This window comes from Abramis brama (genome assembly GCF_963993115.1).
Source record: "Abramis brama genome assembly, chromosome: 21".
Lineage (NCBI taxonomy): Eukaryota > Metazoa > Chordata > Actinopteri > Cypriniformes > Leuciscidae > Abramis > Abramis brama.
The window spans coordinates 21529510-21546973 of record NC_139983.1 but is presented as its reverse complement, the minus strand read 5'-3'; the positions used below and the strand labels follow the sequence as shown (position 1 = coordinate 21546973).

At 37.4% G+C, this 17464-nt stretch overlaps 1 protein-coding gene across 1 annotated transcript in view; it reads right to left on the bottom strand.

Moving 5' to 3' along the window:
* rps6ka1 (ribosomal protein S6 kinase a, polypeptide 1) overlaps positions 1-8331 on the bottom strand; it is a 60462-nt gene extending 52131 nt beyond the window's left edge. Inside the window, exon 1 of the mRNA XM_084097199.1 lies at positions 7702-8331. Coding sequence (XP_083953325.1) covers positions 7702-7764 — 63 coding nt within the window. The 5' untranslated portion in view covers positions 7765-8331. The remainder of the gene's footprint in view (positions 1-7701) is intronic.
* Positions 8332-17464: the final 9133 nt, after the last annotated feature.

Sequence of the window (17464 nt, the reverse complement as noted above, 5' to 3'; positions counted from 1 at the left end):
TTCCATAGTAAGAAAAAAATGTAAATACTGTGGAAGTCAATGGGCGTATCAACTGTTTGGTTACCAACATTCTTCAAAATATCTTCTTTTGTGTTCAACAGAAGAAAGAAAGTCATACTGGCTTGGAACAACTTTAGGGTGAGTAAATGATGACAGAATTTAAATTTTTGAGTGAGCTATCCCTTTAAAGATTATGTTAAAGTACTTGAACTTAAATGCAAAAACAATATAAATAATCAGTCCTTAAGGTTTACTCAGGAGAAAAGTTTAAAAACGTGGCCTTATCAAAACACTGCGCACCTTGACCAATGGCGTGAGTTTGGGCTGAGGCTATCTACCAAACAATAGAAGACGGGTTTAAAGACAGCCATTATTTTTCAATTTTGTTTCATTATGCTAGCGGCACAGAAATAACACGTGTCTGCTTATATAACTCGGTTCATACAATAACTGATATGTTGCTTACGTAAATCATTAACGGACTGTGTCAAAGTGATCTGTGAACACCAGGTACTAATGAAACTGATAAGGGAATATGATATGAGCTGTGCTTAATTAATGCACACATTTAACGCATTCAACATTTTGTTCAATCCAGCTCATTGAAATCTTCATACAATACAAGATGTACATTTGATAGATTTACAAAGAGAATGAAAGAGAAATTCGTATAATTTACTTCTCAATTTGTTTTACTTTTTTGTCCATCTCTCTGACCTTTCATATCTCGAAACGGAAACATAAATGATCAGCTAAGCATGTCTAAAGTAGCCTATGTTTTTCCTTTCAGGATATTGTCTCATGAGGTTAAAAGGACAAACGGAATAGAGCTTCAGCGCGACTTCTGGTTTTCTAGAAGAACAAACTATTATTAACATAATAGACAATAAAACACACACACACAGAGAGCAAGGAGTTTGAGTGTATGTAAAATGCACTAAAGTAAAAACACAACATAACAGCCTCTTGATCAGGGCCGCTGATCACACATGACCCTGAAACTCTTTTCCTGAAAACACGATGCAAATGGAAGTGATAAAAGAGCTGTATGCAAAAAATTAACATCATCTCTCTCATAATGTGACCCTGTTACAGAAATAGTATGCAAGTAATTGGGACCAAACTGTTCCTCGGAGAGGTGAGACGAAGTAAGTGTTAGTGTGTGTGTTTCTGATATACCCTATGCTATGGGGACAAAATGTCCCCACAAAGATGGCAATATCCAAAATCCTTGTGGGGGCATTTTTTGGTCCGCATGAGGAAAACAGCTTTTATATTATAATAAGAAATTTGAAAATGTAAAAATGCCAAAGGTTTTCTGTGATGGACAGGTTTTTAGGGGATATAATTAAAATCATTTGTTGTATAAAAATCATTATGTCTATGGGATGTCTCCATAAAACATGGAAACACAACACGTGTGTGTGCGTGTGTGTGTAAGTGAGTGAGTGAGTGAATGAATGAGTGAGAAAAAAGGGTCTGAAAGAGTGAAAGGAATTTAAAAGGCTTGAATTTCGAGTGACTAGGCATGAAACAAGTGCATGACAGGAGAGAACAGACAGTTGAGAAAGAAAAAAAAAAAAAAAAAAAAAAGGAAAGGGAAATGCCTTTTGTTGTTGAGATCAAAAATTGAATGTCCAACCAAACTCTAATACTATTTTATTGCAAATTCATCAGCCACTTGGAAGAAGCTAGTCAAATCAAACAGATGCTAGCATGGAAATTCACTGAGACCCAAAAACCATGAAGAAAACTACATTTGAATAAAAGTTCCCTTGAAAGGATAAATATGTTTTTTGTTGAGCACAATGTGCTTTGTGGGTTAATTACTGGCTTTCAAGAGACCTTTAGAAATGGCAATTTTCCTATTCAGTCTGTCATGTTAATGGCTCGGGGTACTATTAATGCATTTCAATGTTTGATTTTAAAGACTTTTTTTTTTTCTTACCTCTGGCGACCCAACTGACAAAAGTAAGCTGATGTGATCATCAAATATTTAATCAAAACAAAGTTTTGTGAATATCATCAAAAATGCTGGCTGGCAACTTTTAGTAAACGCTGACAGGGAAGGAGTTACTTACAGAACCACTAACTAGAAGATGCCTGAATAAATCACATACTTCCTGTATTTGCACAAGAAATGCTGGATTTTTCACTATAGTATAATACTAGTCCAGTCAAATATCAACTCTCCAGCACCCCTAGACTGAAGAAAACTCATCTGGAGTGAAGAGACAAATCGTATTTCTTCATGCCCTGAAGGAACCAATATCAAAAGCCAGACCTGTCTTTACGTGTGACTGACTTCCTCACAAATGTGACTGACAGGTGAAAGTGGGAGTTTAAGATTTCTAGATCTTTCTTAAGTCCCCAAGTAGGCCACCCTCTACAATGCGAGTAAATCACTCACACATGCGAGTGAATTTCACTCTGGGCGACTAAATAATGTCTATCATTAGTCATTGGCTAATAAATTCTTATATTTTACTCGCCAGTGTGTGTGTTAGATGCCAAGTAGAAGTTTAGCATAGATATATTTTCACTCGCTGAACACTGACTATGAAGGTAAAAGAGTTGCAAAACTCGAGAGCACGTAGATGTGAATTTGAGAACTTGCACAATAAATATGCGTACTTGTACGTGAACATTTACACTCACAGCTCCAATGTGAAAACCTGTAAAATAAGAATCTGAAGTTGAATGTTGAAATTTGCACTCGCAGACAATAGTCACAAACCTGTATTCTGAATTTGAAGCTGCAGACAAGTAGTTAAAAATGAGTAAAATGCCATTCACAGAAATACAATGACAGTCACAAACTTGTAATATATATTTGCATTTATTCTTACATTCACTTTCGCAGTACAACCTCAAATAGGCACTTGCAACTTCTCAAATCTGTCACTGCAATTTCAAATTTCGCACTTTGACTTTTGCTACTCTTTTCGCGATATATTAGGTGCAAAAGTAACTTGTGCACTTGAAACTCAGTGGCGGCGAGAGAGAAAGGGGGGCGGGAGTGGGGGTGTTCAAAGGAGCCGTTTTATTGGTTGGCGCCTAGCCAATGAAATGGGACTTCTATTGTACGCTATGATGTCACGAAACCCGCCTCCTCGTGGACGATCTGAAATGCTAACATGGCTTAATGCATTAGACTGATATTAAAAGAAATAAATGATATTGTCAAACTCAGTAAACACCATACTAATAATGCATACTACAGAAAAGCAGATGAGCACAGAATATGTGTGTGTGTGTGTGTGTGTGTGTGTGTGTGTGTGTGTGTGTGTGTGTGTGTGTGTGTGTGTGTGTGTGTGTGTGTGTGTGTGTGTGTGTACGCACACCGTGGTAATATAATCGTTATTGGCTAGTAAATTGTTTTGGTTACTCGCCAGACTGTTTATTTATATCAGTATAATCGTATAGTATAATCAGTATAATCAATATAATCGCCAATGGCGATTTAGGCATTTGACACACAAAACATTTGTGTCTAATTCAGTGTCAAACCTGACAGGCGTGCAAGACTGCATTGTAAGCAGTTATACAAGACTGAAAGACAATGGATGTGGCACAAAGATGAAGGTCTGACAGAATGCGTGTGGCCCGGTTAAAAGAAAGGAAACAGAAAGCAGGAGCGATAGGGATAAAAAAAAAAGTTAGACAGAGAGAGATAAGTGGAAAGGAAGACAGAGAAATGACAGATGAATCCAATCACGAATGAAACCACAAATTAATCATTAAAGCTCTCTGATGAATTAAAGATAAACGTTCAATACTTTCAAAGAGTGAGACTTTAGAAGAGTGGGATTTAAAAAAAAAAAATAGATGACAGGAAGAAATTCGAAGTTCCGGATCACATCATCTCCATATTCCCAGCCATCATGCGCTGCTATGCCTTCTCACGTTTCAGACCGCAGCACACACTGACAGCCGAGACCGGAAACACACAACTTAAACATCTGATATTCCCGACGGAACATATGCTGAAAGCATGTAGCGTTGTGTATGTGGTCTTTACAAAGAAGATGCAAGAACAAGAAAGCAAGTGGAAGAAATCTGACTGAATTTAATTCATATTCTATTAGAATATTCTTTCAGAACTGAAAGTGAGAGCATCTAGAGCAGAGAACATCTGATCAATGTAGGCCTACATGAATCCAGCAATATGAATGTTTGAATTCTGTTGTGGATCCGTCTCAGTTCAAAGATAACCTCGTAAAACACAGTCAAACTGGCTCTTCCAAGTGAAACATAAACCCTCCCTGTGGGACAGATAGGGCCTCATACACTGTGATATACCGTCAAACAGCTTCCAGCAAATCTGGGAGGCTACCGGGTTCACAGGAATAAATTTCCGGTGATGGAGTGAGAACAGAACTCGTGACTCCTGGAGCTCACAGAACGCCTGTCCTTTAATGGAAGAATACAGCCTCAAATATTTTCCGTTGTTCTCCACCATCTAACCTCCAAACTTCGGAGGAAGTCCTTGTTGAACGGGCTCCAGGTTCCATAGCTGCAGGGTTTTGAAATGATAATCCCAATCATTATGCAGTAGGTATGATTACAAACACACACCACTGCTGAAACCCAGAGAGCACACAGCCATCAAAGACGTGAACAGCAGGTGCTCTGAGCAAAACATCAACAAAATATTAGGACAGCCCCGACAAAAGATTTTTCATTTAAGCACTAGTCAGCTAGTCGCACGATTATGATATTAATTTAATTAGGCTACTTAAATATATATAGCTACTGTCTGGGGCTAGCATGGGAAAATGGTTTGAGTTTCAGGGCTGAGAAAGAATATTAACAAAAGGGAAGCCAGTTTTCTCTAGTCAGGTAGCACCGAATTCAAAAAAGAGACAAAACAAGTTTTACTGAAAGCCCATTTTTCCAGTGGTGAAGTACCCCTTTAAAATGAACTGTAACAATGATAATCTGATACTTGCTGATGATTCTGTGTGCATAGTCATATACTAAAGAACGCTTCTGTTGCAACTAATGCAACTTCTGTTTATCTGGAGTTTATTTATTTATTCATTTTAAATAATGCAAAAAACATTTACATGGCTGGTAAGAATCAAGCCCAATTTACTCACTAATGGCAGGTGTGCAAAAGTTACATTTGGACTCTGCCTGCACATTTATCCGGCATCTTGTATCTCCACACAATGCGTGTTTGGAGGCTTTTGACTTTAATCACTGCTAGCATGTAAAAACTGCCAGTGAAAACTGTCAAAGATGAAGCATGAAGTTGAAAATGACTGGTTTGACATCCTGTGCATTTTTTGGTCTAGTCTGCATCAGGAAGCACTTTAAGGTCTTGTGGTACTCGCTGTAAGATTCTAATCTGCAAAAATTTCGATTTATTTCTCCTCTCTTTTTCATCTGCAGAAAGAATTTCATTCAAAGTACTGAGAAGAATTGAGAATGTTTCTGCAGCGAACCGGCTGTCGCCTGATTGGTGAACCTATTACAGTGGTGAGCGACCAGAAGGCAAGGAAAAAGATAAGTTAATTTAAGCTCTAAATTGCACAGATTACAATGACAGGAACAAAAGACTAAATAACACGTCTCATATTGCTATTCTCAAAAGAAATCAGCATTAGTCTGAGAGCAAGATAAGAAAAGGAATCTTCCTTCCATTCTCATTAATCATGGACTTCACAGACCATATTGCCTCTGCTTGCCCTGTAGTTATAAGATTGGTCTCCAGCCAAAGCTGGTGGAGCAAATTCCAGTGCTGTACAATGCAAAGGCCTGAAAGTCTACCGTAGTACAACACTGACATTAACGAGGGTTTTTTAGGTGTGGTCTATGATCAAAAGATATGTTCCCTCAAACCAACATATCTGAATGTAACGTGCAAACGAAAAGGAAATGAAACCAGCTCACTGTATGAAAGCTAAGCAAAACAGTAGATCAGTTTATCCTACAGATACCGGTGGATTATTACAAACATGTAACTGTTATTGGGATTCACTATGATGTATTTTAAAGCAAAAAAAATAAATGCAAATAAATCAACAATTTTGTCCCATACGCCACAATTAAACAGTCTGGCTACACAATTTCAAGAGTGCTTGATAATTCAAATATGACTATTTCCTAGTGTTTCTAATGATGTTAGACTGCTGTATTATTTATTAGATTTTTTTGACATTTCACATGTACCCCGGAGAACACAAATGGCACAGCAAGAAACAGAGGGAAACAGTCAGTTCACTGAGATGAACATAAGAAATCCAATGTTTTTCCACTAGAGTTTAAAGGTACAAGCTGCAGAGTCATTCTGGAGCCTATTCCATTTTGAAAAGGCAGCAAGATCTTTATGTAATTTTCTGATTTTAAAAAATTCTTTAAGAGTTAATCAATTTCATTATATAACCTCCAACTAACTTTAAAAAATGCATGCGTGTTTTAAAGCTATGACTCAGGCCCGGTTTCACAGACAGGGTTTAGATTAAGGACTATGCCTTAGTTTAATTAAGAAGCTTAAGAAGTTTTTATAAACGTGGCATAGAAAAAGACATTACAGGTGTGCATCTTAAGACAAGGTGCTTTCAGTTAAAACAGCTCAAACATGCATTTTAGTCTGGGACTGGCTTAAGCCTTGTCTGTGAAACCAGGGGTTATAATAACAGGGTTGATAGGCTTGACAATTTTGCAATTCATTTATCTATTTCTAGCCTATTGACCAAGGTCAAGACACTACAAGATGTTCATTAGAAGAGAATCTAAAGGAATAGTTCAGTTAAAAATGAAAATTCTGTCATCATTTAGGCCTACACACCCTCAAGTTGTTTCAAACCTGTATGAATGTCTTTCTTCTGCTGAACATAAAAGAAAATATTTTGAAGAATGTCGGTAACCAGACAGTTGATGGACCCCATTGACTTCCATGGTAGGAAAAAAAATACTATGGAAGTCAATGGGGTCCATCAACTGTTTAGATACTGACATTCTTCATAAGATCTTCTTTTGTGTTCTGCAGAAGACATAAATTCATACAAATCAAACAAAATATTAAAGCAAAATGATTAGAAAAAATACAGACACTTGTCCTTGAATCTTGAAAGAATCTTGAAAGAATTAAGTTTTTAATTGTAAATTATTTTAATGACAGTTATGATGATAATATGGCTGCTGCATATAACCATGTCAAAGCTAAAAAGAGCTTTTATTGTCTTAATATATTATTAATATATTATTTATATTTTAAATCAAAATATGCATATGTATGCATTAAGCAAGCAGAAGTGCAAACAGTGATAGGGACAGGCCAAAACATGCATCCATAAATAATGGATTGTCTATTGAAAAATGTATATTATAAGTTATAGTAAAAGTTAGTGACAGCTTTTTATTGTTAAAAACATTGATCTAGACACCTTTTCGTGGAGTGACCCTTCAGCGTTACAAAACATCTCACCAGCGCTACTTCAGCGCGGCGCGTCGCGTCATGCTCGCGCTCCAAAAGAGCATGTCAAGTCTGCGAATACCTGCAGAACTCTGTCTGAACCAGTGTTTAGTGATTTTTTTTTATTATTTCATTATAAAGTTTCACATTTTTATACGATTGCAGTAATTCTCGTGAACTCCACATGACAAAACACGTGGACCTCTGGCACGGATATAGGAACATTGGGGACACATTAAATCAGTTAATTTTAGTGCTGTGATTTCACAACCTCTCACCTCCGTCTCCAACTGCACCAGCTCCATTTTGGGCCATGGTTCTGCCAGTTGAGCAAGTGGCATTTTGCGCTTCTTCTGTCTTTCCCCAAGTACTCAAATACGGGAATTTCTTCCGAACCCGTGTATTCCCTGCTGGAACGAGCAGACCAGTCTCTTTGGATCAGGAGCAAACGTGCGACTAAGTTCCTCTCTTACAATCCGCACAGGACGCGCATAATAATCACTCCGTCGAAAAACCAAAGCCGTTATTCCCGTATAGATGACTTGGACGGATTCTCCTCGCGGTCCTGTGAGGAAGAAGACTTGCACAGCCCCGTTCCTGGAAATGAAATCTCTCCCCCTCACACATACACACAGGTGGACTCGGGTTTAGAGGGACATGCGCTGTGCGTCTGCAGCGATGGAACGCGTCTCCTCCGAGGAAATGATATTAAATATGTTTTTGCAATGCGGTGGAAAGTGTCTACTGACACTGACTGGCGGTGTGCACACAGACGCAGAAAGAGGAGCCGATGCTGTCAGTGTGTTCCGCTCTGAACGGGATCCACAGTGTAAAAGCGCACGAGCTTCAGCCGATCAAGACCGTTCTCGTCCAGCCCATTTCTCCTACTACTCCTCTACTGACGCCCCTCTCTGGACACTTACTGATACTGCAAGCTTTCAGCTGTATGGATATCTTGACACAGGGTCAGTGAAACGTATTTTGCTACATTTAAAGCTTATGTAACTTTTTTTTTTAATACCAACAACAAAATGTTATTACTGAAAAGGTGCAAAGAAAAATCCATCTTCTAAACCATGCCTTTACTTTACTCAAATACATGACAATATCCCCGGTTTCACAGACGAAGCTTAAGCTAGTCCTAGACGAAATGGTTGTTTGAGCTGTTTAACTGAAAGCAACTTGCTCTGACATATCTTATATGTCAGTGCCATTGTTTTGTCTCAAAATGGACACCAGTAATGTTTGTTTTTTTCAAAGGTAGCCTACATTTTCACAAGCTACTTAAATGACCTAATTGATCAAATGTCTAATCCGTGCTTAATCTAAGCCCTGTGAAACCAGGCCTGTCTCCTACCTTTCAAAAAAGTAGCCTATACATTGAGTGATGGTATTAACATTGACACATCTTAATACCTAGTATAGTATACAGTATAGCAAATGAATACCATATTAATGTAAAATGGTATTTACATGGTACTTCAAAGAATACCATACTAGTAATTTCCAAAATACATGGTATAGGTAATCCAATGCAATTGTGCGTTTGGTAGTTCAAGGGCTTTCGATTACTGTTAGGCTGCATTCAAATCAAATATGCATACTTCCCTACTATAACCTAGGTAAAAAAAATATGTGTGTGAAAAATGTACTCTTTTACATACAGTGAGGAAAATAAGTATTTGAACACCCTGCTATTTTGCAAGTTCTCCCACTTGGAAATCATGGAGGGGTCTGAAATTGTCATCGTAGGTGCATGTCCACTGTGAGAGACATAATCTAAAAAAAAAAAATCCAGAAATCACAATATATGATTTTTTAACTATTTATTTGTATGATACAGCTGCAAATAAGTATTTGAACACCTGTCTATCAGCTAGAATTCTGACCCTCAAAGACCTGTTAGTCTGCCTTTAAAATGTCCACCTCCACTCCATTTATTATCCTAAATTAGATGCACCTGTTTGAGGTCGTTAGCTGCATAAAGACACCTGTCCACCCCATACAATCAGTAAGAATCCAACTACTAACATGGCCAAGACCAAAGAGCTGTCCAAAGACACTAGAGACAAAATTGTACACCTCCACAAGGCTGGAAAGGGCTACGGGGAAATTGCCAAGCAGCTTGGTGAAAAAAGGTCCACTGTTGGAGCAATCATTAGAAAATGGAAGAAGCTAAACATGACTGTCAATCTCCCTCGGACTGGGGCTCCATGCAAGATCTCACCTCGTGGGGTCTCAATGATCCTAAGAAAGGTGAGAAATCAGCCCAGAACTACACAGGAGGAGCTGGTCAATGACCTGAAAAGAGCTGGGACCACCGTTTCCAAGGTTACTGTTGGTAATACACTAAGACGTCATGGTTTGAAATCATGCATGGCACGGAAGGTTCCCCTGCTTAAACCAGCACATGTCAAGGCCCGTCTTAAGTTTGCCAATGACCATTTGGATGATCCAGAGGAGTCATGGGAGAAAGTCATGTGGTCAGATGAGACCAAAATAGAACTTTTTGGTCATAATTCCACTAAACGTGTTTGGAGGAAGAAGAATGATGAGTACCATCCCAAGAACACCATCCCTACTGTGAAGCATGGGGATGGTAGCATCATGCTTTGGGGGTGTTTTTCTGCACATGGGACAGGGCGACTGCACTGTATTAAGGAGAGGATGACCGTGGCCATGTATTGCGAGATTTTGGGGAATAACCTCCTTCCCTCAGTTAGAGCACTGAAGATGGGTTGAGGCTGGGTCTTCCAACATGACAATGACCCGAAGCACACAGCCAGGATAACCAAGGAGTGGCTCTGTAAGAAGCATATCAAGGTTCTGGCGTGGCCTAGCCAGTCTCCAGACCTAAACCCAATAGAGAATCTTTGGAGGGAGCTCAAACTCCGTGTTTCTCAGCGACAGCCCAGAAACCTGACTGATCTAGAGAAGATCTGTGTGGAGGAGTGGGCCAAAATCCCTCCTGCAGTGTGTGCAAACCTGGTGAAAAACTACAGGAAACGTTTGACCTCTGTAATTGCAAACAAAGGCTACTGTACCAAATATTAACATTGATTTTCTCAGGTGTTCAAATACTTATTTGCAGCTGTATCATACAAATAAATAGTTAAAAAATCATACATTGTGATTTCTGGATTTTTTTTTTTTTTTTTGATTATGTCTCTCACAGTGGACATGCACCTACGATGACAATTTCAGACCCCTCCATGATTTCTAAGTGGGAGAACTTGCAAAATAGCAGGGTGTTCAAATACTTATTTTCCTCACTGTATATTCTACTATATCTGATATGTTTGATTATTTTCAAATGTAAGATATTTTGTCTCTTCTGTTCTGTAAGATCGAGTGGATATTTTCCTTCAGAATTAATTACGTAATGTACTTTGGTATCAAAATATGTTTCCATCTTTCATACATGAGATAATGCAAGATCTGCAATATTCTTGTAAAGGTCTTAAAGGTGTTAAAACCACAATTGCTCATTAGCTTATTCCGTGTGCGTTGCAAGGAACATGATGACCTAATGAGACCTATTTTATCCTGAGTGCATCATTAAATGGTTGCAAGAGAAGTAAAAAGAATTTAAATAGGTACTTCCCCCTAGTCCCTTCCTGTGTAGTCACAGCATACAAAATGTTTCAATTTCAGATGACTCAGGGCTTCTTCTGCTGCTGCTTCTCTTTTTCCTCTCCTTTTATTCTGCAAATACCTAATGGGCTACATACTTTCTCAATCTTCACAAACTTTCATACTACACACATGTAGAATGTACTTTTTAATGGGCCTAATAATGAATTGAATCTAAAAACAGCCGACAGTTTGATTGCTTCAAATATGTCTGGGAAATGGTAACGTATAGTGTTTTTCCATCAGTAAAACAGTTTTGCTTCTTAAAAAATGGCACTACCACCTAGCTTTGCTGTACCAACCTCTACTGTCCAACACTGACACAACACACCTGTTCTATGTTTGTGCATTCAGTTGCATTTGACTGGCCAAATAATCACAGTACATATTGAGCTTTTTTTTTTTTTTACTAAAATACAATCAAGAAAAGTAGAGAGAGATCGATGTAACAAAGTATTTCCCTGGCACAATTTCCTTTCCCATAATTGTCTTGTAGGCTTGCCCATTTTGTGGCAAGGCAGTGATATGCCAATACCTCTTGACTTTTTATTCTCTCAAAGGGAGCAGAGAAGAGCAACTGTTGCTTCTCGCTGAGAGTGGTTACCACTGGCAACCACAGACCATCTGCCAGCGTGCCGTGAATCTGTTGCCAGAGTAAAGCAGAGTATGAATGGTTGTCTTTATGAGATGGTAGTGGGTGGATATGGAGTGTTCATGGCAGAGGACCATGTTTCATTGAGTCAAATGTTGGCACAAAGCACAAAATGTTTTTAATGGCACTCAAATGCACTAATGATAATGCTGGACTATGTCAGGCTAATCTGTGACATTGGTAATGCAGGATGTACTTTTTATTTGGTTTTATTAGGATTCCAAGTTCCTTACCAGAGCGGATAGACTACCTGTGCTTTACAACGTCAAGTCTTTTGAAAATCCGCCTGTTTGACCTTGAAAACAGAATGAAGTGCAGGAAAGAAAGATTGAAATAAATTCTGAGCATTACTGAAATACTAGACGCATACAGACAGTAGGAGCTGAATCAATTCAGACTGAGGCAGATTTTTTTATAATACACTTATACAAAATGTAGTACATTACATAACATTTATATAAACATAAAAATTTCCATATTGAAAAAAAAAATCATAAGAAGAAATGTGAGAGACTTTGTATGAACAATGAACATTAAGAACAAAAGGTTTTTCAGCTCCATATCTCTGTGTGGGTTTTTATTACTAATGGTATTAGTGGATTAGTGCTCAATAATGCCACCTAGAGGCCGGTGATATAGGCTATCACACACTGCAGATATTTAGTATAGCATAGTTTATTTGGTCTGGTGTGCAATTGATGTTGATGCAAAGCCTTGCAAAAAAAAAAACATGGCCAGCCAGAATCCTCTAGTCTAGATGATTGTTGGTTTTATTACCCACTTAAATAATCACATGTGTGGCTCTGAAATGTATCAAATCAATTATGAAGCTAAAAGCAATCTGAAATTCAGATCAGCTTTTTAAATAGAAATAAATACTTATCCAACTGTCAATCCTGTCTAAGTTAGGTAGAAAATATTAAGTTTCTATTAAGTTATATTCTTCTTTTCCCTCCATTATAGTTCTGAACTGTTATTTTATTTATTTATTTATTTACTTGTCTACTTATTGTTTTTAATATTTTAATTTTTGTATTAGTTTATTTATTTAGGTGCTTAACAGCTGAAATTTGTCTGCAATGGATGTGAGCGTGGCGTTGTGTCAAAAGCAAATAGAAACCATTATAATCACTGACGCTGTCTACACTGGATACAGTATACAGATGCACGTTCAGTTTCTGATATAATCCACTCACTTGAGTCTGTCGACAACAGGACAAATAGAAGAGTGAACGAATGTTTGCGTTGACACAGCCTGTTTAAACAGCTCGTTTGTGTCTCTGTACTGATTTCAGAAGGATCCCAGCATCGGAAACAAGTGGATGGTGGTGTCCCGGATCACATCCGGCGATTATATGTTTGTTGGGAACATCAAGAAGCAGCCAACTGTATTGGATCAGACAGCAGAATAAAGGCATAATAAACCGCAAGTAAATTATTTCATGATGCTTTGTCTGTAAATTACGGTATTGGATAATGTTCAGTTTTACTTACGTGTAATAGCGAGTATATATATTTCATATTTTAAAAACAAGGAACATATTAAAATAATGAAAAAATCCATCCACCAAAATCTCATGACCCCTTTAAACATTATACATTTGTGTCCTCAATGCTTAAGCAAAAGCTTTGATACTATTTGGTGCAGTGATTTTACATCCTGCACTGCTGTTATGTATAGCATTTATTTGACCTTAAAAAGCCTGCCTAGGAATAACCTGCACTTCCTCCGTGTGTAAGTGTGTGTGTGCTGTGATCTGAAGAGCTGAATCACTTCACCCTCAAAGACCCCAGGGAGTCCCTGTCTGGATCACGCTCAAGCATCATGGGAAGATGACTCATACTAACACATTACATTGCAGAGGTGCACATTACATTAAAACATGCAACAATTAAAACCCTGCACCCGTATACACGCACAAATACATACAATAGTCTTATATGCTCACTTTATTATTTCTTGAGTAACTGACAATGTGCCTCCCTCCCGATCTTCTCACACACAGAGACTATTCAAGCGGAATGTCCGCCCGCCTCCCACCCACACTACATCACACACACCCATGCGTGCATGTGTTGGACAATCGGTAGGAGGTGTGTGTGGGCGTGAAACAAGCAGCAGACTGCAGGAGCCATGGAGCAGCTGTGGGCAGAGTAACCACTGGACTGCAGGAAAATCTTAATGACAGTTCTGAGTGACATAATGCCAGTTGAACATGCACACACTGCTTCATTTGAAAGAAATTTTGCATGTGGTGTGTTAATAGTATGTTTAGTATGTTAGTTGTATTGATAATATTCCATATGCATAAATACCCAAAATATAGAGTTAGTCTTTCTCACAATGCAGTGGGTCTCTTGTTTGTAAGCAGGCAGCATACAGTATAGTCTAATATGCAGCATATGGTTCAAACACTGCAGAATTATGAGCTATCGCCATTGTGAGCATACCTTGTGTACTGAGGCGCTCCTCAAGTTGCAATAAGGAAAATGTAGCCAACTGACAAATTAGTCCATAATGGGTGTAGTAGGCAATATACTATATAGGCTCTATAATTTTGAATGTTTTGACAGTAGCTACCTTCAGAGTACCTGTATATTGCATACTGCACAATATATAAGAATAGTGTTGTCTCATGACCTCACTGTTGCATTTTTATTTCAGTAAGCACTATCAAGTTATCAATCCTGAAATAAATGTGACTATTTTGCATTTTGGATCCAATCTTGTAAAAAAGAAATCCAATCAAATCACAAGTCATGAACATGGTTGGGTTGTAACAGTAGGCTATTTGAACCTCATTTTTTTTGTTTTTAAGGACCTATAATCAGATAAGTTAACAAAAATTATTCACCCCTTTCTCTCCCTTCAGTTCTCGCGCATGTGCATTGTTACTCAGTCAGCATTTCCTTGCTTGAATCTACAGTGTCATGGTGAAAGAATAGCCTACTTTACCCAATTTGTGAGCTTTCAATCTGAATTGATTGTGATGGGATAACACAACCACGTACCAAATTACAATGGGAACACTCTTTCTGTTCATTTGTTCCTGAGGGCTGCATGCAAAAGCACAAACAAATACAGCACACTGATCAAAGGATAGATGTGAAGCTTTGAAGGGCTTTGGTGACTGTGCTAAGTATGTAAAATGAGACTAAATCAATTTGATTCTTCGAACCTTGTGTGTGTGTGTGTGTGTGTGTGTGTGTGTGTGTGTGTGTGTGTGTGTGTGTGTGTGTGTGTGTGTGTGTGTGTGCGTGTGCATGTTTTTCTCTATTTCAATTTAAATTAAAAATATTTATTATTTATTGGCATAAGAAGTGTAGCAATAACAATACAATCATTTTAGTGCTAAATAATAAATAAAATATGGTTTAAAAAAAAAATCCGATGTCCGAGCACTCCAGCTGTTGCCAAATGTTCCCTCACCCCCATGAGGTGATGTTTCAGTGATGTCAGTTTCATTTTGTGTTCCAGGCTCCCCTGTTGAAAAAAATAAGAAGAAGAATAATTCTTTAGGAAACACTGCGCTCACTAGCTATTATGTAATGGTGAGTTTACAGTTTTTTTTTTCATTCTGGAAATATAACGTCAAGCTGAGCACATTGCATTGTGGGATTCAGTATTCAGTGCGTGGTGGGTTTGTATGCTGCGCATTGGACAATCCATGCACATACAGTACTCTGCACAGTATAAAACTGCATACCACCTCCCTTCAAACATAACATGCCTTTCTGGATATGTTATTTCAGCTAGAGAGGCCTTAGTTAGGAGGCAGAAGGTAGGTTTGGAAAAGTAATGAGCTTCCTAAATCAAACATATCCTCCAACATTTTGAGCCATCTTGTGCATGAAATAAAAAAATGTATGCAAAACCCACAATACAGCTGCCTTTAAATGTTATGCAAAACTAGAACTGGCAAAGTACCTTACAGCCCATTGGAATACATTAACGTAGATTAAAATGAAACAGCACAGTTTCTCTTAGAGAGTAAGATTGTGAGCGCAAATATGCATTTCTTGTGCCATCAGGAAGTTTTTCAGTGTCCTCACTCTGTCTGTATGCCAGGTGTGAATTCATTTGCATCTGCGTTGCATAATTTGTCTTATCTTAGCAGCCATCTTGAGAAAAATAACCAGCAAACACTTGCAAAAAAAAATTTGGATCATGCCCTGTTAGATGTCAACAGCCAAATGAACGCATACATCAATAAAGTTGTTTACTCAAGAGAAGTAGAGCGACGAGGAAGTGTTCCAGAGGATTGCAATAAAACTGGTTAATTATAATCAGACATTTTCCAAATTCCAAACTGCATGACAAAAATTGTAGTTAGTAATGTAATCTAGATTACTCATTTTAGGTAATGTATTCGGACTACTTTTTGAATACTTTTTAGATTACTTTTGACCTGACTCGTTAATCACATTGATTTGAATATAATCTTGTAACACTGATATGAAAAAGGGAAAGAAAATATATTCCATTCTTTGTTATCAGCAACATGAAGTGCATTAAATGTTACAATACGTCAGGGTTTCACAGACTGGGGTGTGTGATGGAACTGCATGAGTTTAATGAAAAGCTACTAAGTAATTAAATCATCAAAATTAAAAATTAAATAATAATAAAAATAAATAATATTAAAATAAAAAAACTTTAAATAAAACATTTATTAAAAAATGTAAAAAGTATTTGTTTACATGCATGTCATGTGACATTAACAGACAGAGAACCGTGAACTTTATTTTATTATTATTTGTTATTATTGTTGACATTCCACAAACCTACAAGACCTTGTGAACATATATAAGCAGTAGACTTTTATAGAAAGTAGACTTTAAATATAAAAAATAAGTAGAATAAATTAATTATGAATAATTTACTGTTATTGGGAGAATAACATGCAATTATGTAATCAATGAAAAAGTAACTGTAGTCTGATTACAAATATTTTAAAATGTAATATAATCTTTTTACAAGTACTTAATCTTTGTAATCTGATTAACTAATCCAGATTACATGTAATCAGTTATTAACCAGCACTGATGAAACAAATACATTTAACTCCAGAAAAGGCCTGTAATTGTCATATTGTTGTTTGTTTTATAGGGAAAGTGGTGTAGAATTCTTGACGTTCTGAGATTTATCTGGATCTAGATTTGGCAAGTGTGCTGGCAAACCAGCGATTCTCATTTCTTACATTTTACATTGTCAAAATGAAGAACCTGATGTGTTCAGACATGCAAAAGACTGAATGGTATTTGGTTATTTTCTTGTAGCTTAAATTGGGAGGACGAAAGCCTCAGGGACTCTCTGTTATATTTATACTGCAGTTAAACCGAGATTTGAGAACCAATACACAGTTTGAAACTAGGTCAAGGGTCAATTTCAAATGAATGTGATGCAAAATAAACGTTGAATTAAAACATCATATATACAGCCAAATTATTTCACTGGAATAAAAATGTATATTATTCACCCATTTCCATAGCACTGGATTAATGAACTTCTATGCATAGATTGCAACAAAATGCAAGTTTAGACCTTCGTAATATTGTGTTGCTCATGAATCTTGAGTAGAATCGAGAACAAAGGATTTTAAATTATGTATACCAGGTCTGGTCATCTCTCTGGACAAAATGCCGCTATAACTCAGTAAAACTATTATCAGGAGTTCAAAAGCTTCAAGGATAGATTTCATAAGGCCACTCACTGCTCGGCCGCCTCTATGCTCTACAATAGAATGCAAATCAAA